The following is a 26,951-nucleotide window of genomic DNA, read 5'->3' as shown; positions in this document are numbered from 1 at the left end:
TAAAATCCTAACTTTAGTAGACGGTGCGAAAAGCGGAGAAGTCTTATAAAAGCATCATTAATAACGATACCACTCACTATTAAACAATTTACTAAATTTTTAACCGGGGGTTCTCCAAGGAACTCAGTCGAGTGGTCTTAGAACACCAGTGTAAGGGTTTCTTCCATGAAATGAAATGCATGCAGTTTTCCCAAGATGTTTGCCTCTAGACAGTGTTTGCATTCATTGATTGATTTTTAATCTAGCTTTTAAAATAGTGTTTCAGAACAGATTTAAACATCCACCATGTATAGTGCAAGATTGGATTTTACTTTTGATATAAATACTTTCCACATATTATAGCGAATTGCCTTTGAAAGAGAATTTATTGTGTGCATTTGTGTGTTGGCGTGTAAATGTGGATTTTTGTTTTCTCGCTGTATAGATTATTTTACAAAGAAATGAATGCACACGTAGGCTTTTTGCCATCTGATGGGAACATGGCAATAGTATAATAATAACATAAGCAATCAAAGACATGTGTGCCTCTATGTGTGTGTGCATGTATTGTGGGTGCCCTGGATGTCTCCCACTGAGCTCTCAGTATGGGTTCTATCAGAAGCACTGTTTTCAAAGGACAGCTCCCCCATTGTGCTCGATTTACTGCTGCTGGGATCCAGCCCAACGCAAAACCATCACATCTCCTTCTGTTCAACCTTTTTTCATCTTTTTTTGGCCTATGCAACATGAAGGCCGCAGTTTGCATGACCTACTTGTACAACTTTTGATGCACATTTAATGTACTTTCTGTTCTGCCTCATTTGGTCATCTAAGCCCAACACATTAGTGGTCGGCAATGGAATTCATATGGCTCAGTTGTCTCTTTGACGTAAATAAATGAAGATGTCCAAAAATAATGCATGTCTCTGTATTGCAGAGATGCATAAGACATATTTTACTCCAACTCTTCTCTATATTTCACATAAATTTCATTAAAGGCTAATGCCGCTGAATATGTTTCTGTACTTTTTCTTTCTCTGAGATAGCATTGTGGTTATAACTGTCATGACTGGATAGCTCTACATATTTTACCAGCAAAACATGTGCTGCTAAGAAACCATTCAAGAGCTACCAATATACGAAAGACTTGTTAATATTATGTTAAATGTTAAAATAATTGAAATAATTAACATGTATGATTATTAAAGAGTAAATTGTGTGTTCTGGTTTCAGACCAATTCAATCACAATTTGTAAGTGATGACAAAATCATAACATTTAATTTGTGCATATTCATTCGATCACAAGGAATATACTAATTATGTGTTTTTTTACAAATCAAAATACTAAAATAATATATAGGTTTTTGTCACCAATAGGAACATATACATGCATCAGTAGTGTTGGCCAACACTGTGCTTCTCTATTGCGTGGGGTGTGTTGGCAGCACATTGTCCTTTTACTGCAATGTTTAGAACGTTTAAAACGTTCCAATCCTGGGTTGTATTTGAAATAGTGTGCCTAAATAAAGCGTTTGTCTTCACAGGGGGTGGTGGAGGCTGGAATGACAGTGCCCCTGTTGCTCAAGGTGGTAGGCCTCTCATCCTGGGAGCTCAGGGCGGAGAGCCCTGTCAACTTTTGGGCTGGAAGACTCGAGGGGGTTTTGGTGGCGGTGGAGGGGCCTGCACAGCTGGAGGAGGAGGTGGAGGATACAGAGGTTAGACCACATACCGGTTTTTATATTAAATTGCTTTAAAAAACAAAATGCTACATTTGGATTCTGTAATGGTGTGTAACATTTTCTTTCCTTTCCTCCATGGCTATAGGGGGCAGTGCATCACCAGATAATGATCCCAGAAAGGATGGAGATGATGGAACATCTTTCATAAGCCCTGATGGAGAGATGTATCTAGAGCCACTTAAAGGTGAAACGATGAAGTCTTAACAATGAGTCTGAGAGAGTCTGCCTACAATTCTATCCAAACTGTGTAGCATGAAACATAAAAATATTGCATCCCACAATCATGGGACATTAATGAAATTGGAGATGTCCAGACAGTATGTATTAATGTTATTTTGGGCTATTATTCCTTGCATAACATAAGTCTGATGTTCCTTGTCTTGGAATTGATGCAAAAAAAATCCCAAATGTACCAATCACCAGCAAAGTACACAAGTGAAGAGCACTGTGAGTGAATGCGAATTGGGATGCCACTTAACAGGATAGGGAGAACCTCCTTGATTGTACTTTTGGTCTTTATTTTAAATGGGCAATACAAAACTTCTGAATGGTGGTAGTATAGAAGTGGTAGATTATTATAGATTATTGTAGTGTGTTTCCAAGGATAAAATGACTCATATGCCGCATGTACTAGAACTTCCATCAGGTGGTTCAAATAAAAAACATTTCCTATTCTATGTTTATAATAATCCTATTTTTTTACTCTACACCCATACAAATCAAGGTGCTATATGACACAATACTTTAGAAGAAGCATTTTTGTCTGACAAACTTTTTTATTTTACAAAAGGATCTTTGAAGTGGAAAGAGTTTTTAACCCATGAAAAGGTAATAAAGAATGGTTCTTTAAAGAACCTTTTTACTGAATGATTATTTGGGGAACCAAACATGGGTATTTTATTCCATTGCTGTGAAGAAAATTTTGTAGCACATTTATTATTAAGAGTGTATCTTGTAAAGCAGGATTGGTCAGTCAAGAAGTTTTTTTCTTTACCAAAGGGGATCACAGATTACTTTTCCAATTCCACTAGTAACCTGGGGTTTGGTGGCATGCTTGGGGGAAAAATGGTGGGAGGTGATGACTCAGTCTTGCATTGATCAAACCATCATCTAATCATTATGAGCTCCACCATTTTATACCTATGATACCAAATTGTTGTTTCCAGGCATGGAGGGCGCTGGTGAAGTTATCATCAACCCAGTACAAAACTGCAGTCACTGTGAATCTGGAGATTGCCACGAGACCTTTGATGGCACAGTTTGTTACTGCGATGAAGAGCTCACTCTAGCCCCAGACAGAGTGTCGTGTATTAATTATACGGGTCAGTTCATCAAAATACACTTTACCACCATCAGAAGAATGACTGTCTCATAAAATGCTTAAATGAAAGTCTTAAAAAAATGTTTTCAGAATGATGAAGTTATTTCTCAAGTGCAGCACTAACCTTTATGAAGTCAATTTTCTTCAATTTATAAAATAGCATTTGTGACTGAGGTCGACACTGTGAACTGTTTCTGGGAAAAAAAATAGCATACGTTTTACTTTTGCTAATGGTACAGTATTAAAGAATATGTAGTTATATATTTGCTTTTCTGTTTATATTAATTCTGGATTAATCAAATGTTAACCCTGAAGGTGGCGACCTAATAAAATGCCGCTTTTCCTTTGTTGAGATAGAATGTTCTAATTTTTTATTATTTACTTATTTTGGTTGTTTGTTTTGTAAGCAACTTTTATGTTTTCTGTCACAATAGTGATGCTTGGTTTGCTACTTAATGTTGCTATGCGGAAAAGGGAGGCAAAAACACAGAGGAGATCTCTTTAAAATCTCATTATTTGTCCTAGATATAAATGATCTGAGACATTAACAAATTTCCATTCATCTAGATTATGTTACTGTACAATCTACATTTATTTTACACCTCCGTAGTCTTAATGCATTTGAACAATTGTCTTATTTTTTCTGTTTTTTTTATTTATCCTAAGATATTTTTGGAGAAACAGCTGAGATTAAGTTAATACTTAAATGAACCCCAACGGAGAACTCCATCAGATCTCCTGAGCTATGAAAGAGCAACCTCTGAACAGTACAATTTACCTATGGCTGGGGTCATAAGAGAAAGCATGGATTCTTAGTCAGCATTTTATAAAACAATAATATGAATATGTACCTGAGTGCAAGTGTAAAAGCTTAAATCTAATGTTAAGTTTTTTTAAACTTCAAGAACACACAATATGGCCTCAGAGCTAACAGAAAGAGTAAAAGCAACAAACAAATTATTTTGCTTTAATAAGATCTACCTTTTTAAACAACACTTTTGTCTAGATGTTCACTTTAAAACCCTAATTTTGAAGCCTTTGAATTGTAATGCCAAACATACCACTTTATATTACATATAAGATGATGCTTATATGATACTCGGTTATAATAATTGTAACCCAGTCCAGGCTACAGTCTCAACATCTAATTATGAGATAACAAGCTAATCAAGATAAGAGATAATCAAAGTACATTTTACCCATTGATTTCACAATGATTTCAATTACTGACATGGCCTTACTCAATCAATATATCAAGTTTATATTTTCACATAATGTTCTTTACATTAAGTAAGAAGATTTTATGATCATAAAATCACAAAAAAATTACATAAACTGGATTTTCAGAGAATGGTTCATATTTATTTTGTACTTGTACTTTCAGCCCAAATTGAGATATAATTGATTCATCTGAGCTGTATCCATTTGTGTGTGTTTGTGTAGATGTGTCTATGTTGCCCGCCCAGCCATCTCTCTCTCATCTGGCACTGGGCCTGTCTGTGGGGACCTCTGCACTCATTGCCGCCTTGCTCCTGGCTGTGTCTGGCGTCATGATCAGTGAGTGGAGCATGTCAAATTATTTTAATCAACATGGTTTCACGGTTGCCAAAAGTCTTAAACTAAAACATAATATTTTAGCCAAGTAATTTATGGAAGATATTTTGAGCTTCTGTGGGTGTTGAAGAAACTTAAATGGTTTTAACAGACCACAGGAAAGAACAACCGTTGTGCACTCTGTAACATATATGCATCACTGACCATTATGCTCCACGTCACAGCATTCTTTTTAAGTTAAGCCAACTGAAGTTTCATATTTTTAGTCAATCATAATTGATCAAACTGTCGTGGTTGCTCTTTTCTATTAAATTAAAATGAACTTGGACTGGATACATAAGTAAGCATCACATGTAGGCGTCAATGTGGATGCAAAAGCACTATAAATCTATAGTCATTAATCAATATTCAGTCGTTACATTAAATCATCTGAAGACAGGTTTTGAGAAGTAAACTAACATTTAAGAACATTCTTGACCTTCATCCTAGCCTACATGTTCTTTGCAGCGGTGATTCATTTATTACCCTGACTGATCCATTTTTGATGATTCAATGATCCCTTTGCAATCAGTATAAGCCTTATTTTTATGGCAGCAAACCTGTTTTTCGCAGTCAAAATACATAAATAGCATGCAAATCATTTGGGTCTCTTTTATATGTTAAATGGTGTCTTGTGTTCTGTTGAATGCTAATCTTAGAAATGCTCAAGACATTCACAAAATTTGTCATTTAATGCAGGTGACTCTTTTTTGCATGAGGCATTACCTCAGGTTCACATGCAGAAACATGCACACAGTAAACCATCACAGTCTTACACATCATCTGTCCATCTATGCATAGTAACAGCCTCCAACTGATGAATTGAATAGGCGTGTGATAAATGAGCTGTTAACTAGAATCTGACAAGCCTTTTCGATTTACCACTTTATGAATAAATCACATCCACAGTCCACACAAATGTGTTTACTGCTTGGGTCAGGCCCACCAAACTCATGCATGTTTATGTGATTGTTATAGTTTGTGAATCTGACATTTTAGATCTGGCCACATTGATATCAACTCGTTTGCAATAAAAATGTCCCCAGTGGGTTTGCAAGTAGTTTTTACCATATGAAATATGTTTGTCAATCTGCTATCTTGTTACTCCAACACTGAAAATTCAATTATAAAAATGCCACCAATCCCGTTATGGCAACACCATTGTAGCTAACTGGAAAAATGTCTTGCTGTGCTGATTATCCTTCAGTGTACCGGCGTAAACACACTGAGCTGCAGTCTATTCAGCTGGAGCTACAGAGTCCTGACTGTAAACTCAGCAAACTACGGGCTTCCACCATTATGACAGACTACAATCCCAATTATTGCTTTGGCGGAAAGACTGCCTCTGTCAATGATTTAAAGGAGGTTCCACGGCGCAACATATCTCTGACCAGGTTAGTAGCCAGTGCCAACTTGCTATGGTTCAGTCAATCTACAGCAGGCCCCCCATGGGTTTTTGGGGACCTATAGGCTGTATCAAATACTGAACATTTTATCAAACCATCCATACAGCCACTGAACTGTGGTTTATTGTCAAGGGAAAGCACTGGGTAAGATAAACATGGCGTACATGGGGTAGTAAACAAATGAAGAAATTTGTTCAACATCAAGACTCATATGTTTTATAAGGAAATTTGTTGAATGTGTATTGCTCTGCGATTTTTCAGATGAATTTATAGTAAAATATATAAATAAAATATGTAGCCTCTTAATTAAAATGTAGGAATAGAAATTGCATCTAAAATAATTATTATAATTAAAATGTAATATAATAATTTAATTATGAAAGTATGTTTTAATCTAGAAATACTTTAAGGATAACAAAGTAATTTGACTGGCCTATAATGTTATATAATGTGATCTAATATGCATGTATATACAGTCAAACTTCAACATTTCTCACATTATCACAGTTTATTCGCTATAGTTTAGAAAATGGTAATAAAATATGACAAGAACTCAGAGTTAAACTGTGTCAGAACAAAATTATCTTGATAATGTCAGATAACTTTGATAGAAAGGTATATAACGGTTGAATAGCTGTCTGCTGTTAAAATTAAGTACGCAGTCGACCCTTCGCAAAGTCCTACTCCTTTTGCTATGTCCGACATCAGTCAAAGTACTCCCACTGCACTAAAGTAAAATAATAATTTCTGGGAAAAAATGGCATGTTCTTTCAACCAAAAGCAATAACAAAGTCTTTATTCAGGATGTGAAAAGCGGCTACGAATAAAGTAGACACAATAAAGATTGAAGCTTTAGCCTAACGTACTATGCTTGCTGTAGCAACATAACGTCTGGATAGCGGCATTGGTTTCTAACACCATAAAGATCCAATTTTACCTCCGATAAAAGTCTTGCATTTTTAATGAGATGCAATCCTTCATCGCAGTTCATATGAAAATCTATGTGGTAAAACTCTACATAAATCTTCTTATAGTAGTCTGTTTTTAAGACGTTATTACAGTATGACAATTAAGATTCCACAGTGACATGACTTTTAGCTGGGATCATGTTTGTCCAGTGTGAAGTCTACAACAATCGCGAGGGACTTTTTTAAAAGCGCATAATGTGCAGCCCGTTAAATTGTCGGACAAAATGGTGACAAGCAACAGGGCGAATAATATCGGCGTTATTACTGGTACGGTCACCTGTCAATCAAACCCCACGCAAAGGTCAGTTAGATAAAACCAATTAAGGGCGACCATTTACCAGGCATTGCTTAATTTTGCTGTATGTGGCGTAAAAAGGCCGCATTGACAATTAAATAAAAATGTCAAATCAAAGTGTCTGAATAATTTGGTCCAAAATTATTAGCAATTCCACTGGTAGTCCAGAATAAATGGGGAAGAAAAGTACTACAGTGTCCTGCACCCACTAGTAAAAAATATATCTGTTGTCTGAATAATTTTGGGTTTTGACTGTATTTAAAATGTAGGCTATGGCAAAATTATTAATAATGTTTTGTAATGTACATGTGTTTGTTTGTAGAGGTTTAGGTCATGGTGCTTTTGGGGAAGTCTATGAAGGACATGCTGTTGGGATACCAGGAGAGCCCAGCCCTATGCAGGTGGCTGTCAAGGTAAGATCTGCATATAAACATGAGAAATGTTTTAAATTAAGACAATGACTTAAATAAGAGGTCAGAATATTTTTTTAAACAGTACAATATCCCGTTCATTGCTTGGGGCTAACCTAAATTTGAATAACTCTCACAAACCTGAGAAACATGTTTGTTCGTAGGTTAACTGCCAGTACAAAAAAATCTAAAGTACACCTTATATGTATTCCAGTACTGTAGTACTTACATTTTTCAGACGCTTTTATACAAATCAATTTACAGTTCATTTAGTCTATACATGTCTTTGTTTTAATCAACGTGTGTTCCCTGGGATTGAACCCACAACCTTGCATTGTTAGAATATGCTCTACCAACTGAGCTACACAGGAACACAGTCTAGAAATCCAAGTACTTATCTATCTTTTGGGAATTCAGTCAGACCAAAGTTACAGCATGCCATTAAATGAGCCTACATATGTTAAAAAAAATAAGTAGAGTTTAAAAGCTAATGATAATGTCGTTCTTAGACACTTCCCGAGGTGTGCTCTGAGCAGGACGAACTAGACTTTCTCATGGAAGCTCTTATAATCAGGTACAAATAAATAAATAAATAAATTTGCTTATGTTTACATAAAAAAGCTATGTATGGCCACAAGGTCGAACTCACATCTGTTACTTAAAGGTTATTTCTCTCTAACAGCAAGTTTAGTCACCAGAACATTGTGCGTTGTATTGGGGTGAGTCTTCAGGCTCTGCCTCGCTTTATTCTGCTGGAACTGATGGCTGGAGGAGATCTTAAGAGCTTTCTGAGAGAAACTAGACCCAGACTAGTAAGAACACATTCACTCACACAATTGTACCATCTTTTATAGCAGATTGCACATATTCTAATCATATATACTAAACTGGATTAAAGATTGAAATTTATCTTTGTTGGTAAATATCCTATGAAAACACAAAGTTGATTATTATTATTGGTTCATTTTCTCATAAGAGAAAATAATGATTATTTAAAATGCATATAACAGTATACAATAGTATACCTGCTAAAAGTGAATTATCAACATTTCAGATTACAATAGCATATAGTTGAACTTCATGCTAAAAGTCATGCCAAGACACCATTATTTTCAGCTTTCAGATCTTTTTTAATGTTCTCATAATTTCCAGGAGCATCCTTCCAGTCTTACAATGGTGGACCTTCTCAACATAGCCAGAGACATAGCCCGTGGCTGCCAGTACTTAGAAGAGAACCAGTTCATCCACAGGTATAATTACTGTCACCCCAACACATCAATGCATTTTACAGCTCATAACAGATGGATGGCTTGATTTCTTCTGAAGTCAACGTAAATGCAGTACTCATCAACTCTTGCGGCCCTCTCTTCCCTGCTATGGGAGTTCTCCTTCCTGTTGACACTCCCATCTAGAATGACATGAAAAATTAGTCCACTTAGAGCTCATTTATGCTAGATGAACAGCCTGGTCATCAATCCAGCTGTAGAACAGGCACACTGAGACATGTACCCATCTGTGGTTTTAATTTGGAAGTTTCTCAAACAGTTTGTTGCAAGGGACTTTATGTACAGCTTTGGCTTTTTGTAAGAAAAGTTTCTTTAAGGTCAGTTCGCCCTTTCGCTGATTTTTTTTAATGCAGCAAAAATGTGCAGGACTCATGTGACTTTTGGAACAAAGACATGAATGATGTTTGCAAAATCACACATTTGTCTGTCACCATGGCTACTTAATCTGCCTCAGAACTAATACATTTTGCTCATTCTCATATTCACTCATTTACTGCATCATTCTATAACTGTTTAACTACAGCCAATCAGATGATTTCAGACAACTCTGCTAGTTTTGCCAAGATTATGGATCGTCCATAGCTGTATTAGGCAAGACTAATATGTGTTTGATACCCTTTCACAATTTTCTGTTAAATTGGTTTAAATTGTCACAATGCACAAGCAGATTAATCTTCAATTAAATCATGTTTCTATCTGTACTGAAGTAAATGCAGAAGTAAACATGTTTTAGTTTCATCGTGTCTAATAATATTTTGTTCTTGTTTTTATTAACAGGGATATTGCAGCAAGGAATTGTCTTCTGACCTGCAAAGGTCCAGGGAGGGTGGCTAAGATTGGGGACTTTGGGATGGCAAGAGACATCTACAGGTATGCAAGTTTGCTTACTACAAGCTCAGTAATGTGCGCTTGTTCATATTTCACCTTAAAATTCCCCAACCGGACACAGAAGAAAACACATATATTTATTTTTATAATTAACATTCAAGCACCACCTCATAGAAAGTAAAGATGTCTGGCTCATATTGGAAAACATGATATCTATCTATCTTTGCCTTTATCTTAAAATTCAATTGGTCATAAAGTGGAAAAGGCTGCTTTGGGATTTTTTTTAACGACATTTTAGGTGAGGACAAATGAAGGCATATCTTATTATGAAACCCTATTACGGCTTTTATTATCAATACATTTCTCATTTTAAACACAAGTCAAGCCACCTAATTTAATAAGTGTTCATTCAGAGTAGATTTACACTTCCATATTATTTACGAGTTTCTTCTAGAGTAATTCTGGTGAATAGTTTTCCCAGCGTGTTTCTCTTTCATGTGACCATGGCTGTTTGGTGTAGTAACATTCCTCTCAATGTAAAAACCGTTGAGACCGTAAAAAGTGTGATGGGTTTTAGTTTGAGTAAGTTTAGCTTTCCTGCAGCTCAGTGTTAAGAGCATGGCGTGAACAACGCCAAGGATGTGGGTTTGATCCCAGGGGACTGCAAATACTTAGAACCAAATGTGTAGGATAATGTAATGTAAGTTGCTTTCTATAAAAGCGTTTTCCAAATGAATTATTGAAAATTAATGAAAAAACTATGTTTGCCTTTGTGAATATCGGTATGCTTTATAATCTACACAGAACCAGTTTATGTTTGTATTCCTGTTTTTGCATTTCTGTATAGATTTGTAGTCCATGTAATACCTTACTATTGTAATTTAAGAGATCCATTTTCTTTGCTTCCTTCAAAGTAAAGAGCACGCTTCTTGGAATGCTCTCAAATCATGCTGAGATAACATGGATCATCAGGTTCAGCACTAAATTGTGTACTCCATTCCAACTCGAGAGCTTGCTGTCAATGAAGAATAAAAGTCACGTTCCAAATATGAAGAGATCTAGAAATGTTCACTTTATTCAAATTGTTGCTGGTGTAATAATTTGTAATCAAAATATTGGTTGGAAAATGCAAACATTTCCATTTCTTTATCTCCTATAAAGAGACCTCTATCTTTCAATACAATATCAATATCCAACACAATCTCATGGCAAAAACATAACTATTTTACGATGTGGCTAATTTTGGCTAATTCGAATGAATTTGTACGATCTCACGTGTCCTTTTTATTACTATTTGCTTTTGCACCAGTGACATTAACTTTAGAGGCAGGGCTTCACAGTATTGCTTTTATTCCTAGTAATCATAAGTTCGAATCACAAATTCATACAAATAAGCCACTTCATCACATAGTTACGAATTCTCATGAGATCAGGTTGCAATATCTGTGTAACTGGATAACATATCAGCAATAATTTTGTGTTTAATATTATTTGATCAGACTGAATGCTAAAGGGACAATTTATCCAAAAATGGAAATTGTATTTTCTGAAAAAAGTAAGTCATACAGGTTTCAAATGACAAGATGATGAATAAATCATGACACAATTTTCATTTTTGGGTAAATTATCACTTTAATATATTGTTAATAAACAACAAAAATGAAATGATTAATAGGCTAATGATGTATTTTCATTCTACATTAACAATGATAAAAAATATTTATAATTTTTTAAGATCAAAACTGGATGGCAGTTGCTTACCTAAGCATGCAAATGCACTATTATTATTTGCAGTATACATTGTTAAAATAGTGAAATATGTTCAATATAAACCTCAAATGAAAGGATGATGTGTAGCATATCTGAATGCTTAATCGGGCTATGTGGTGTTTCTAAAGCAACTAACAATCTTCCTGTCTTGAGAAGCTATTTGTGGAGGCTGTATTTATAGCAATAAACAGCTTAGGCCTACCTAGTGTGAATCTATCTATAACATTATTCCTTGCATGCAATGGCAGCACTGCTGTGATGAAATGAAAGGTACAGAGATGTAAGGTAGACTGCCTCGCAGACACTGTAGGACTGTGTGTCTGAAAATGGCTCTCTTAGATGGCGAAAGCAAGGTATTATTAACCCGGGAAAGGCAAAACCTTGTTGTACTCCCTCAGGGCATTGGTGTAAAAGTGTACTCTAATTGCTGATGTAGATTTTTTCTAACAATTTCCCGCTGAGCTTTGCAGACAGGAACTGAGTTCTGAGCTGCGGGGAAAACAGAACTGGGGGCGGTGGCGGAAGATACAGTACTTTGATGTTTTCGTGAATATTTATGTGCAAGTTATTTTTCTGAGAGACCATGATGTGTTTGAGATGCGAGATGACCATTGACTCTGTTTGATATGGTTTTTGGAGTATTTGTAAAAAAATATATGTATATTTTGTCACTACGTATGAATGAGGATGGTCCAACAACAAGCTTATTGATCTTTGTTACAGCTGTTTATAAATTGTTTATACAGTAGCTGGTCATTTATATGTGTTTTAGCTGCCATGTTTTGAAGGGGACAAATTTAGAGATGAAATTTCTTGCAGATTTCAGAGAGTGGAACTGGTGATGCTGATTTAATCTTACTTGGAGCACAGGCTTCATTTTGTTCCAGAGTCACCTTTAGCTTCAGTTTGCTGGGTGTCCACAGACAAATATATCAAGCTTATATTGACAACTAAGGTCAAAAACTACCCTATGTTCAAGTCCATAAACATAACAGTATACACATTTCTAAAGGCCATCGGGTTGACTAGGTGTTCAGGTAACCCGATAATTATATTTTAAAAGATGTAGATTGGCACATCTTGTGGTTTACTTTTGCCATTGTCACTCTCACATAAACTATTCACCAAAACTGACTGTACTTTAACACAAGCCTGAGCATGCATGGCTGAAGAAATGTTTTGATTTATTTCGCACACTGAGTTAGAAATTAACTTTGTGTCTTTACCATCACAAACTTGGTATCCCCTGCCTCATGTTTCTTCCTCCATTTTTATCGCATGTGGCAGCAAACCATCCCACCAGGGACCTGACAGGCGGTATAGCAATACAAAGCTTTTCTATGATCTTCTTGATTTCATTCTTCAAAGGGTTTCAGTGTTAGTTTCCCTTGAGTCCTGCCTTGTGGGATCAATTCGCATGAGAGGGACTGCTGAGAACATGAGTGTAATGTTGGTATGCGAGATGCGTTCTCTCGTGGCAGAGCAAACCTAGCTGCCCGTATCCCTGAAGGCCGCACACTGGTTTAAATAAAACCAAAGCCAGATAAGACCAGCAGCATCAAGATTCTGTCAAAAGTGCAAATGCCTTTGTTTGGGAGATAGTGGGCAATATATATTGTGCTTCAGTCTCTCTCATTTTGTTTTTGTGATAAATGCTCAGCATAATACGCTCCTGAGATTATTGCTTTCGCAACCTTGCAAAAAAAAGAGAGAATAAACAGGACACCGTTGTTTCTGTATCCCCATTGCTGCTGCTGTCATCAGAGGGTCAGATATTGGTTCTAAATTGTGATAAAATCAGCTCTGAATGAAAAAAACAGTCTCAGACACACTGTAGCTATCTCTCCTCAGATAAGATGCCCGGAAATGTTTCATATATGCAGACTGTATTTTCCCACATGTTCTGACTGGTGATTTTCAGTAGCTCCAAAACATCAGCTTAATACTTCTCATGGCTTTACTATGTATTATGAGACATAAAGAAAATTTAACAACATTTTTATCAGGATACATTTTCACATGTTAAGATCTTCTCACTTGCGTTTTTCCAGTAGCAGTAGACCTGCTTCATTACAGAGGGTCAAATAGAAACAAAAACAACCCATATCACATATTACATATTACATATTTATTGATTTGTTTTAAGTATTTATTTCTTTATTAGGTTATTATAATAAGCCATTTTAACAGTAAAGTTTTAAATCATATTTTTCCAAGACCAACTGGATGTCGATCCAAAAACATGGATCCTGACATTGCATAAATCACATTGTGCCCAATTGTATCATGACCTAGTAAGCATACGATTGAATACCCAGATCTATAGAGCAGGTTTCATTTAAATCATCTTGGGTAATTTACTTAGCCTCTGCATATTTTCTGCCATGAGTAAAGCATGCAAATTAGGCAGTACATGAGCAAATGATCTATGTCAGTCACTTTCCATAAACTATAGAGTGAACTTCTCTCTTGAACACTTTTAAAAGTGTTTTTGGTTTAGCAAAACCGAAGTGGACATAAAGGTCCTTTTAGTTCAGTAATTTTGAGATACTTATAATGTTGCCTTTTCCCTTTTTTAAATCAGCAGTTTGGCCATGTTTAACATTAAATAAAATTTACCTCAAGTTTGGATGTATTGCTTTAATGAAATAAGCTGTAGTGATCTGATACAGAACAATTTGTGGTAAAATCACTGTAATGTATAGATTTTTAGTAGCAAAAATACTGTATCTTCATGATAGAAAATACAAACGCTCAGTAGGCAGTTCAATTTCATATATATATTTGAATTAACAATTATTTAACCAAGTTTATTTTTCTAACAATAGGATTTGGATCAATGTCAGTTTATTGGCATTTTAGACTGGCTTCAGACTTCTATCATCAATTCAGAATTCATGTTCAGAGCTTAATTTTTTAACATGCTACAGTTCATGGCACGATTAAATGTGTTTATTTGAAATAATTACGTTATTTATTCAACTTCAATTTAATTTCTCAGCTCTATATTTAAGGGTTCTGAAAACAGGTGAACAATTATACGAATCTCCCCTCTTTTCCTATTCGTCTTTGCTTTACTGACAATGACATACGTTTCTCTTTGTTGTTGTTCCCTTACTTTTCTGGTTCTTTAATATGCTTGCCGTTTCTTTCGTTTTTTCTGCAAATGGAGTTAATAAGTCTCTCTTCTATTCTGTCTACTCTGGGCATTTATTAATTTTTTTTTTATCTCAGTTTGTTTGTATCTGGGCTTGTGTGCATTTTTACAGGGCCAGCTATTACAGGAAAGGAGGCCGTGCTATGCTGCCGGTAAAATGGATGCCCCCTGAGGCTTTTATGGAGGGAATCTTTACCTCAAAAACAGATACATGGTGAGTGTTGTAAAGTAAAGATAGTTGTTTTAATCCGATTTACAGTAAACATATGTTCTGTCAGATGTTATTTTAATCTGATTTACTGTAAAGACATGTTCTGACATATGTTATAAGAGCCCCTGCTATTTTTCACAATTTCTTTCTTTTCTATTATGCTTTGATCTCGTTGTATCACTCTCTCACTTTCTCTCTCTTTCTCTCTCTCTCTCTCTCTGCTTTTTTAGGTCATTTGGAGTTTTGCTTTGGGAAATCTTCTCGCTGGGCTACATGCCTTACCCGAGTCGCAGTAATCAGGAGGTGCTGGAGTTTGTGACTAATGGAGGCCGAATGGATCCACCCAAGAACTGCCCCGGGCCAGTGTAAGTGAGCTCTTATGCTCAAATGCATTTATGCATGATGCACTCCACATAACAAGAAAAATAATATGATGTTTGATGATGGAACTTTTGAGAGCTGTGAGATTTTTCTCTTCTCAAAGAATAACAAGAAATAGGAGGAGCTTTGAATAAATTTTTTAAATTGTAATAATATAAAAAATTGAGGTAAATGTATTAAAGGCTTTTCTCTTTGATATTAATGTGTGCGCATGCAACAATAAAAGCTAGCAATTAAAACACAAAAAAATAGAAAAGTAAAAATAATAGGAATTATTATTATTATTTTGTTTATAAAATAGGTACCGGATAATGACACAAAATTGGCAGCATCAACCAGAAGACAGACCAAACTTCTCAACTATTCTAGAGAGGATTGACTATTGTCTACAGGTAAAACATCCTAAAGTTGCATTATTTTCCATACTATTTTTCTAAAATATTCAGTTCACAGCAGAGCACAGTCGATACCAAAATGCAGCACAACTTCATTTTCCACATCTATTGTGATTATTGAACAGGGCTGGGTTTCCCAAAACCCTCTTAACTCTATATTTAAAGTTATACCTTAAGAGTTGTAGTGATATATTCTTAATAATTACGTAGTGATACGAAGGATTCGGGAAACCCATTCCAGGAAGCAACATATTCATCAATTTAACATACCCTGTACTGAAAAGTTAGATTGTTTTTTATAGCTAATGCTTTTTCAACCTCTCCGTCCCAAGGATCCGGATGTGGTGAATGTGCCTTTGCCTGTTGAGTATGGCCCCATCCCTGAGGAAGAGGAGCGGGTACCCATGCGTCCCGAAGACCCCTCTGCCCCCTCCTTGCTTGTAAACCCTCAGGGTGCAGAGGATCCATCATCTGCTACTGCCACCAACACCGAGCAGGCTAAAAGAGAAGGAGATTCCTTGCTTATGAGCAGTCAATCCTCTGATAACAAATGCGAACCTCTTCCCTCATCTCAAACCCACACCCATCACCACCCACACCCCCCAGTAACTACTGCCCCCATAGCTGCTGCCAAACCTTCTTCTATAACTTCCCTTTCCGCCCAGGATGGGGGCCATGTGAACCTAGCTTTCATGCAGGCCAACTCTTCAGAAAAGGAGAGCCATAATGGGAAGCCCACCAACCTGTGGAATCCCACTTATGGATCATGGTTCCTCCAGCAGCAACAGAAGAGGCAGCAGGCTCAGGTGCATAGGCAGACGAGCGGCCCACGGATCCCAGGTGAAGGTCAGGAACAAGCAGGCCGGACTGTGACAGTAGCAGAAGCCCTGAACCTGCAGCAACAGCACAAACAGCAACAGTACCAACAGCAACTCCAACATCAACAACAGCAGCTGCAGCAACAAGGCATGTGTCGGCCGCTTTTACCTCCTCCACCCCCACCTGCCCCGGCACCATTACTGCTGGATTCAGCCACCCTAGCTCCAGTCCCTCTCTACAGACTTCGTCGCTTCCCTTGCGGCAACATCGGTTATGGCTATCAGGAGCAAGGCCTGCCCCTGGAGCCCATGCCGGGGCCCCAGCCACCTCCCCATTCTGGGCAGCAGAGGCCCATCTCTTTAGCTCGGGCTAGTGGGCCTGAGGACAGCCGCCCACTTTTGGTTACCATGGGAACGGTGCAGGACTCCAGACTTCCAAAAATGGAAGGGCACAATGCTACTGTGCTGTGACTGTGCACGCTCTCTCTCTCTGTCAGTGCCCACTCTGCAAAACACTGTGCTGTCCGGCTACATCCACCCTCTGTGCTTTTTTACATTGTGCTTTACCATAAAGACAGGACTGAATGAAAAGGTTATATACTGTAAGCTCAAAGAAACTCTTCAGTTCACAGTCACTGAAAAAGAATGATTGATAGTTGTTTGCATACAGAAATAAGACTGCTGTTCTTCTGAAGCCCACAACTGAAAGCTTGAGAGACAAAAAAAATATTTAGCCCTCACACAAACTATATTATATGATATTTTTTCAAAATTGGGGAGAAAAAATTTAAATAAAAACGGGTTTGTTGATGTTTGCTTGCCTGCTTGTTTATTTATTCATTTGTTAATTTATTATTTGGAGGTTATGTAAATTATTAATGGGTGCGCTTCAGAAAGCAAACTGTCCCATTCATTATGTATCATTTTGTTCAATCTCAGACTTGGTTCGCTTTTAAACTGCCTCAGTTTTCATCTATCAAACATAATGAATAAAAATAGTCTGTAATGGTTTACAGTATGTGTGAGCAACGAACTGGTGTTTTAGTGAGTTGGTGGCTTTTTCTGCAGATTGCCAGTTGCTACATGTTTCTATTCAAAAGCATGGCAATGGGTTAAGTCCCTTTTCACAGGACTCTTCAATGCTACTCTTACCACAGGTATCATGCACTGCTTTGACCTTCACATGAAAACATCTGTAGAAGCATTTTATTTGAAAAAAGCAGGAAGAGCACAGAAATGTGTGAAATGCAAGTAGGTGATATATTTAATCTGAGATTAGAAAGAAATTGATTTGTCAAATATAGGCTACATGCGACAAAGACCATCCTAAGCCAGGCTGATAAAAGCTGATTTTGCAGCAAATTTTAGGTAGTCCGATCAGCATGGCTTTTTTGGTAAGCTTGTTGACCAAGAAACTCTTGATGATTCAGCTATTTGTCAACAGAGAAACCTTTGTTGCTGTGTCAAAGTCAGTTTATTTACATTAGCTCAATCTTTCACTGATTTTGTTTTCATTTCCACATCTGCACCAACCAAGAATGATACACCATACCATACTATGTTTCGAAAGCATTAGCAAATCGGTTCAAAGTTGTTTGAACGCTCAGTGTCACTGATAAAGTTCCACACAACCATGTTTCATCATAGCTGGACACTTTGCTTCGTAGATTAAAGCATTGTGGAATGTTGATATGAGTGATATGAGACTCTTGACTTTGCTGTATGAACTTTTGGTGTTGGCTGTGTAAGAGGAAATTTCAAAATTTCACTTTGGAAAGTAAGGTACTATTTTTTCTGTTTGGCATTTGGATTTAAAGTGATTTTTTGTGTATATAACTTCCTTAAACCTGTTTGCTAGGAACATTATTACCTATCCATCTCTCTTTGTTATTGTTTCTTTGTGTAGAGGAATTATTTAAAGCATAAAAAAGCATCCATTTCCCCTTTAATTTTTTTGACAGTCAATGTTAGACATAAATCTTTCTTCTCATTTCTCTCAAGCTGCTATATCAAACAAATTTCTTTGTACTGTTTAATTTACTATGAAAAAGAAATGCTGTAATTGATGAAGGAATATTTGTGGAATATTTTTCAATCACCAAGAAAGTCTAGTATTTTTGTCACTAGTGGTCTTATTGTAAAAAGTATCCTATTTCATCCTTATCTTTCTTTGTTACGAAGGTGATATTGGTAATATCAAAGAATTATAAAAAAGTATGTTTAAAATATTATTTTCTACATTATGTAACACTTGTTAAAACAACAAAATTGCAGAGGGTGGCTTTTTGTTTGCATTAATGTTTTTCGGATGTCATAAATAGTACATTTATGTATGTTTTGATACAGCTGGTCTGAGGTTTGAAAACTGCCTGATATGGATTTGGGAGAATAAAAAGTCAGTTGTGATGTATGAAGATTTTTTCCCTTTTTAATTCCTTTTTCCTTTTTTCCTTTTACAAGTGACCACACTTGTAAAAATGTTGTAAAATCTTACCGTCTCATGTATCTGCAATCTCTGTAAGTTGACATTCAATAACGAGACCTAAGAAATTAATAAATTACTTATTTAATATCTTTGTCTTAGACCTAAACTTAAAATAAATGATGAAATTCATGTATGTAGTAAAATGTAAACTCAAAAAAAATAGTGCTATATAGCACAAAAAGTGGTTCTTGGCTCGTGATTGTAGGGAAACCAGTTTTAGTGGAAATTAATACCACACTGCTATATAGAGAACCACTGAAGCACTAAAATATGGATATCTATATAGCCGTGTAGTATTAATTTCTGTCAGAATATAATACAAAATGGCATTGCGTAATACATAAATTGGTCAAATAATACTTTATAAAGTAGAGGTACACTGATTTGGGTACATGATTTTGGCACAAAAATGGAAATCACATCAAATTACATTATTTTTCTTAATTCTCCTATAATGTTAATAAAGGTCTTTGGACAAAAAACTGTCGTAAGCAATACACTGCCTTGCATTTACATAAGAAAATAATTAAGAGTTTGTGATTGGATCATTATTGCAGTAATAAATATGTTTTTCTTTTAAATTCCTTTACTTTTAAGTAATGTAATGTAGCTTCTTATTTCTTAAACAACCATGTTCCATATGTTCATGGAAATAATGCTACTCTAAAGGGCATTTATGGCATGCATCGAAGATATTGCAATGTAAGTCACAAAGCGTCTGCCAAATGCATAAATGTAAATATTACAGAACCCACTGAAAAGGCAATTCTCCAACACAAAATAAGAACAGTGGTGTAAACGAATAGCAATGTAAATATTTTTTTTAAATATACTTCACAAAGTGAATGCAAAAAAGGGCATATCCATGGCAAGTGCAAAAAAAAAGGTTCCGAGAACCCTACCCATTCAGAAATTTCTGAATAATGAAAAGACAACTGCGTCAATTTTAAAACAATTCGTTTTTCATTTAAAACAAATGATATAGAACCAACACTGGGCTCATGGCCATATGTTGAAAGAGTTGTTGAAAGTATTTTTCTGAAGAGAAAGAACACGATTTAAAATACCAGGTGGCATATTGATTGGACTGTGGAGCAACGGGAAAAGATCATGTTTACTGTTAAGTCCAGATTTATTCTATTCCAAAGCGATCGGCATGTCAGGGCCAAAGGAAAATGCCTGAAACGATGCATAGTGCCCGACTACACAAGCCTCTGGAGGCTTTAATGAGTCATATACAGGCCCATCAAAAATAGAGCAAACAAATGATGTCAGCTGACCCATTAATAGATTTTTTTTACCTGATGTTTCAGGCATGTTCCAGGGACAAATTGGGTCAAATGGTGGTAAATGTGAATAAAGTTTACTCTGATTCTAAATCAGAAGTAAATGTGTTTCCTCATCTTTTCTATTTAGTGTCAAATCAACCAAACTTTGAACATTTCCCCGGCTCAATTTAAAAAAAACATATAACATAAAATACCCTGAATACCAAGTAATCCACTCATTTGTAAAGGAGGGTAAAATGACAATTTTCACCTGAAATATGGAGACATATCAGAGGGGTGAAAATGACATGAGAAATATGCCACTATCATATTTTTTTTTTACATAGAGGTTGTTATATATTTTTGTAAAATCTGTCAATTTTAGCAATCCTTGACATATTTTCATGTTTCACAACAGATGTTATATTTACAAAATTTACAGTCAAGAAATGTTTAATACCTTAATGTTCTTGTGCTTGACCTACTCTTCTTTTGGGAACTACATTTTTAAGGTCCAATATTGTTCAATCTCTGAAAGAAATGGGGATCTAAATGTGGCTATGATAAAACTATTGAAAAACAAAAGCAAATACCAAATGTAAGTCTATTTGCAAAAAGCCTGACTTTATTTCTTCTAAAAGGGGGAAGTCTCAAGAACAAATAATGCTGAATGTAAATGTATCTTTTTCCATCTACTGTATCAAAATAACCGCATTGAACATAATCATTTCAGTGTGTTTTTGGCACGGAGTTAATGTAAAAAATGATAGGGTTGAGGCATATTAACTTGGTCTGAATAGTTTATTTTAGGATTCTATACTTGTTTGAGTTTTAGGAAAATTTGGGGATGTTGTTAATTATGGCCCGAAAACTGATGAAATCACATCATTGAGAGCCTAAACATGCTTGAAAACCCATAAAAGTTTGCATACGTGTCCGGGTTAGCGAAAATGTACACCTGATATGGGTTTCAGAATGAAGTGTGAAAAAATAGCGCTATATCGCTACCTACAAAATTTCCATAAAGCAGCCTTCGCACTACATTTAGCAGAAATGTCGATTTGGATGACCCTATACCAAATACTACAAATTGGAAATAATCAGTCTGTATTCCACAAGTGGCAGTTTTGTAGAGCCAAAAGCTCTGTGTCTAAAAAGAATGGCTTTAAACTACTAAATCTGACAGGAAGACCACAAAGACCACAAATACCCAGCTAACACTGCTTGTACCTCTTTAATTAATAGCATTAAATTAAACTTAAAACAAAAAAATGTCAATTTTAAAGAAAGTACAGACGCACTTTTTAAACAAAAACATTCAAAATACAGACACACTTTTCAAACAAAAACATAAAAATAAAAACAAATGGAACTATACAGATACATCTCAAAGAAGCCCAGAGTTAAAAGAAAAAAATCGAATATATTATAATTGTAATTTTATATGAAAATTCTGACAAACACCCTATGTGCAGAACATTTTATTGCTCCTAAAATATTACAATTAAATTCAGAGAAAATATACACCAAATACACTGCTGTGCAGAGAATGAAAACACAGTACAGAAGAAACCTGTGAAACAGGCTAAAAGGTGCAATAAGACATTAGTTTCCATTGGAATTTGTCTCGTTTTAAAACTTGTTTTATTCATTTACCAATTTATACATTTACTTACTCATCTTTATTCCTCATAAGTTTTTCCTTCTACTGTACCAAAATGTAATGATGAATTCTATTTATTCTCTCATTAGTGCAAAGTGATATGACTGAGGAGTCAGACATTGGTAAAGTGTGGGTAACTCTTTATGAGTAGATATTATAAGTTTGGGGGATGGTTCAGACAAATCAAAAGCAACGTTGAGTCTAAAGAACACAAACATATTCCTATTTTTATATAAAAAAAATGAAACCTAGACTAGAGATTGTTGACAAAATTAAGTCTTTTAGAAAACGGCTTTAATGATGTGAGGAAAAATAAGAATAAATTAATAAATTAAATAAACTGAAATGTAAAAATTCCCTACAGTTCCCTACAAAAGGCTACAGTTCCCTTTTGTAACTTAGTTTTAGGATGAATAATAGTTTCATTTTTTTAGAAAAGCAATTATTAGGAAAATCTTTATAGGAGACTTTCTGATTAACATACTTAAAACCGTAATATCAATGTAAACAAATATAGAGAGTGCAAACTTCTACCTTGTTTCTAAATTAACAGAATTTCAGGAATTACAATTTGAATAATACTGATTAGTTTATTATAATGAATCATTTTAACAAATCTTTGCCTCTGAAATTATAATCTTCGATAAACAGAACCAAATTATCCGACACATCCATGCCTATGATATTGGTTTAATCCAACAATTGATGGCAAATCTTCAAGTCTTGATTTAGTCTAGATCTTCTGGGCAATGTATAACTTTAACTAAAGGGTGACATTTTAGCCAAAATGAAAACCTACTGTTATTAACCCTATCAGAAAAAACGCTTCATCATCTGTGGAACAATCAAGTTCAATCAACAGTTTAGATTATCCAACTATAATAACTGATTAGATCATAGATTATGATAGATTAAAGTGCCTATTTTTTAATCATATATGCTCTTGAACAGGAACGGATGATTGCAGTGCCATGTTATAAAGTTGGTTCTATTGATAAGAGTTGAAACTGTTCTGGTCTATTGTTAGAACTTCTCAAGGATTTTAGGAATGTTTTGAGGAGCTAATTTATTCACATTTCAGTGATCAAATCGGCTTCATGACTGCTGCTATGTAAGGCATTCTTTTTCTTTTCTTTTCCTTTTATTTTCTTTATTAAAGTGCTCACAGAATGCTACTGTTTAATTTTCACCCAAAAAGATCTGATATGAACATTTGAGGAAATTTCAGATGTGAATGTCTAAGAAGTTTCAATAAGTGAGTTCAAGATTATATTCTTTAGATTGGCTGAAAAGTTCAAAGAAGTTCATAAAAACAAAATTAAGAATAAAACAGATGGGTGGTGAGATGATTCTGGTGTGTGTGTGAGGGTCTTAGCAGCATTCATCCACCAGCTTGGCTCCACTGATTCCGCGGTACGTGACCCTACTGGGCCGGACCAGAACCCCATGGCCAGGCCGACAACTAAAGTAGCGTCGGATGCCCACACAACCATCATTTCTTCCCTTTGGACTCCGCAGCTCAAGACCCAGCCAGAGGCCGTGGGCAAAGTCTGCTGTGCCAATGTAGCGGATGATGCCCATCTCATTGGCACTAATTAGCAAGACCTGCATACCCAAGTGGAGTTTCACAGCGCCATCTGAGCCAGAGGAACTAGTTGTGCCACCCACACTGTTGGCCACTGGCCCAATGCTACAGTTTGCCTTTGATGCCCCCCATCCTGCACTTATCGTGCTCCAACGTCGTCGCAGGTTAGAGGAACGGTTCCTGTGGAACACGCCAAGTGAGAAAAAAAACAGAAGACAAAGAGATTTTGAGAATGAGAAACAAGGGAGTACAAATACATTGATTAGTCATTTAGGCAATTTGCCACTTTTATAAAAATATGCATAATGGAAATGAAAGGAAATAATGAGGAAAAAGGTCAGGAAATGCCACAGGATGACCTGAACCTGTGTCAAAGTTAAAGTGTCCATTTAAGTGTCCAATAAGCTGTGCAATACACTGATACTGTGTGTGTGCGCATGTGTGCACTTCTATGAAACTTGCAAATATCTCCTGGTCAGTCTGCTTGTTTTATTATCCAATTTAGGTCCAATATAAAAAGGCAAAACCAACGCTTCTGTTATTAGTGTTAACTGGTCTGACCCAATCCGTCCGGTGTCATTTCCCTCGCCAAAGTAGGGGGAAATAAATCGATCTTTAACAACAATTAACCTTTACACATGCAATAATAGACCTCCGTTACACTTCGATCGATCTGCATGTTTTTAACTGATGAAGTTGAAAGTTGACGCCATTGTTACTGTTTATTGCTAAAGCCAAAGCTTATATATACACATACACTGAGAGGTGGGCCGACCAATCACAACAGCCTGAGAAGCGGAAGCTCGCTGAAATGGTGTGTGTGGGATATCTTCAGACTCAGACACTCTAAATGGGGAACCAATCACGACATACCTGGTCAGCTTAACCAATCATAGAGTTTCGGACGGAGGGACTTTATAAAAACCGGAAAAAATCCAGTCGTTATGCAAGAAGAGGATCAACGGTGAACAATAGACTTGAAATATGTGAAATATAAAGCATTGTTTGAAACTAGAAACATGAACATCCACTGTTAAACCCCCCAAAAAACATAATCAAAGCTTCAAAAACAGCAAAAGAATGGCTCCTTTAAAAAACAAAAGTTTTTGAACAAATGTGGTAACCCCTACAGTACAGCTCTTCAATAAGAAATTCTTACTTAATATTACACCCACCTGGTACCTTTTCGATTTGGTTCTCTCTCTGTGGCAATGGCCGAGGAAGTGCTAAGAGTGCGACGGATTCCTTAATAAGCAAAAACACGTCTAACATTAATCAAAAGCTTTAAATGACAGAAATGTCTAAACCTTCCGCAGTCTTAAAATATTTAACCGAGGAAAGTGAATAAGACAGCAGACGCATGGGACAGCTCACCTGTGAAAGAATAGCTCATCCGAGACGAGGACAGCTCCGACAGACAGTCCACTGAGCCATGAATCCTGATAGTTAAAACAAAGCCAATGTTCAATGTGATTTCTTTCACAGCGTTTATACAACTGACGATGTGCCAGAAAACTGCCAAGGCGCGTTATTTTACCCTTGAGTTTACTCTGTAGGCAGTCAAACAACAAATTTATCCGTTTCAAAATGGTGACAGTCACATGGGTTTATTTTGACAAATGCTTGTCAAAAGTGCCATAAACAATTTGACATTTTTTATGATAGTACAGAAAAAAACGAATGATTCTGAATGATCTTTTTATGACAGGTATATAAAATATTTTGAGGCAAGATGAAATAGCATTCGCACCCCAAGACATTATGTGACAAATTCCATAAAAGGAGTGAATTGTGAAGAACAATTCCCCTTATGTAACACAGCGACATCCCCATCATACTTTTCTGTATGTATAATATGAATATTTAGTGATGCAAGTAGTTTCGAAACAGGAAAAGGTTTTTATGAAAATAACAAAGACAAAAGTATTTTATTATTTGGAAAATGTGTATTGACAAATTATGGGCAAAATAAATGGTAAGTTTATCAGTAAAGTCACATCTTTAGTGCAATGAGTATGGTGGGTGGGCAGCAGTTTTCTTTCTTTGACAAAATCAAAGAATATGTGAATTGCACAAGGCAGTAGGAAGTGAATCGCCACTGGCTTAGCTGGCGGCGTTCTTCTTGCTGCCCTGAGGGTTAATTAAGAAGAGAAACGATAAAGCTTCAAGAACAATCTGCTTATCAGCCAGTTGCTGATTTTTGAGAAATACAATGCAATCTTAAATAGGAATATTGCATAGTTGAAAAGTTTTGAATTAAGAATATATGTTTCATGACAGATGGAGAAGAACGTCGACCATTTGTTGAATGACTAGCAGGGGAATAAAAAGCTCAGAGGTACAAAGGGACAAATGGAGGGCAGACGGCTGCCGATTGGAAGGATTACAGCTGTAATGGAAGAGTGATTGAGGAGGAAAAGTACATAAAAAGGCAAATGAGGTTTGAGCTTAATAATCAAAAGCCAAATTTCTGAATTAAAGCTAAAATCTGCAACATTTACATATATATCGCCATCTCTGTTTGAAGTATTAAATTACAAGTTACTTTATATAAAATAAATTAATGGGGGTTGAAGTCAAACAACATCAAACTGACATTTACAGACAAAGTCTACCTGACGTCTCAAATTATAAATCAAGCTTAGTTTTGAGAATCCGCTTACGGAAACGAGACAGTTTTGAACCCTTTTTATGTACAGTACTTGCTTTATAATTGATTTTTGGTTATAGTTTACCAGATATTATCTGGTGCCTGAATTTTTATGAAATTAAAATGAATACATCATCTCAAATAAGATTTCCATTGATGTATGGTTGTAAGGATAGGATAGCTTTAGCTCAGATATTATTTCCTGACTATTTTTATTAATCATTCAAAATAACTTTAACAATCTGAACAGACCTAAAGTAAGTGTAAGAGTAACAATAGCTTAGCCTTGGCAAACTTAACTCAAAAGCTAATTTCGAAATATAAAGTCCACATCTTGAGATCTAATTTTAAATGTCTTTTGAGGACAAGGGCAGGGTGATTATTTTCTTTGGTTACTGTTTTTCCCTCATGCAGAAATGACTCGCAAATGTCGATGCACAATCTTATTAATGCTTCTGTACAGAAAGGTCAGGATGTCTGTCCAACAATCAAAGACACAGTCGGCCAGAAATAATCACACTACAAGTCAGCTTGACACCAGAAATAAGGCTCAGTTAAGACGTGGCTATGAGTGCAAATCCTGCACAGTACACTTGCCTCTGAACTCGTGAGGGTGGGGCAAAGACTCCATGTTTTGGGGGACAGCTAAAGTATCGCACTCCTCCGACTGAGCCGTCATTCTTTCCGCTCGGCTTGTCCAACTCAATCCCCAACCAAAATCCTGTCAGAGAAACGAACAGTA

At 36.0% G+C, this 26,951-nt stretch overlaps 2 protein-coding genes across 4 annotated transcripts in view; one reads left to right on the top strand and one right to left on the bottom strand.

Annotated features, from left to right (window-relative positions):
- Window positions 1-18,937, top strand: part of LOC130437299 (ALK tyrosine kinase receptor) — a 63,263-nt gene extending 44,326 nt beyond the window's left edge. The window contains exons 8-21 of the mRNA XM_056768602.1: window positions 1,525-1,695; window positions 1,805-1,903; window positions 2,886-3,041; window positions 4,484-4,597; window positions 5,841-6,027; window positions 7,625-7,715; window positions 8,222-8,286; window positions 8,395-8,524; window positions 8,865-8,962; window positions 9,776-9,868; window positions 14,866-14,967; window positions 15,195-15,329; window positions 15,647-15,737; window positions 16,073-18,937. Of these exons, the coding sequence (XP_056624580.1) occupies window positions 1,525-1,695; window positions 1,805-1,903; window positions 2,886-3,041; window positions 4,484-4,597; window positions 5,841-6,027; window positions 7,625-7,715; window positions 8,222-8,286; window positions 8,395-8,524; window positions 8,865-8,962; window positions 9,776-9,868; window positions 14,866-14,967; window positions 15,195-15,329; window positions 15,647-15,737; window positions 16,073-17,029 (2,489 nt within the window). The 3' untranslated portion in view covers window positions 17,030-18,937. The remainder of the gene's footprint in view (window positions 1-1,524; window positions 1,696-1,804; window positions 1,904-2,885; window positions 3,042-4,483; window positions 4,598-5,840; window positions 6,028-7,624; window positions 7,716-8,221; window positions 8,287-8,394; window positions 8,525-8,864; window positions 8,963-9,775; window positions 9,869-14,865; window positions 14,968-15,194; window positions 15,330-15,646; window positions 15,738-16,072) is intronic.
- Window positions 18,938-21,652: 2,715 nt separating this feature from the next.
- The window catches only part of LOC130437140 (CAP-Gly domain-containing linker protein 4-like), a 41,223-nt gene continuing 35,924 nt past the window's right edge, over window positions 21,653-26,951 (bottom strand). For 2 of the 3 annotated variants that reach the window (XM_056768317.1, XM_056768316.1), the window contains exons 9-12: window positions 26,807-26,930; window positions 24,934-24,998; window positions 24,735-24,804; window positions 21,653-23,739 (exon numbers count right to left, since the gene is read on the bottom strand). In XM_056768317.1, coding sequence (XP_056624295.1) covers window positions 23,346-23,739; window positions 24,735-24,804; window positions 24,934-24,998; window positions 26,807-26,930 — 653 coding nt within the window. In that variant the 3' untranslated portion in view covers window positions 21,653-23,345. The remainder of the gene's footprint in view (window positions 23,740-24,734; window positions 24,805-24,933; window positions 24,999-26,806; window positions 26,931-26,951) is intronic. The other variant, XM_056768318.1, reaches the window with a different exon arrangement.

The sequence above is a fragment of the Triplophysa dalaica genome, chromosome 15 (assembly GCF_015846415.1).
Source record: "Triplophysa dalaica isolate WHDGS20190420 chromosome 15, ASM1584641v1, whole genome shotgun sequence".
In the NCBI taxonomy this organism is placed as follows: Eukaryota; Metazoa; Chordata; class Actinopteri; order Cypriniformes; family Nemacheilidae; genus Triplophysa; species Triplophysa dalaica.
The sequence above is the reverse complement of the archived record's forward strand: the minus strand, read 5'-3'. Positions and strand labels throughout refer to the sequence as shown.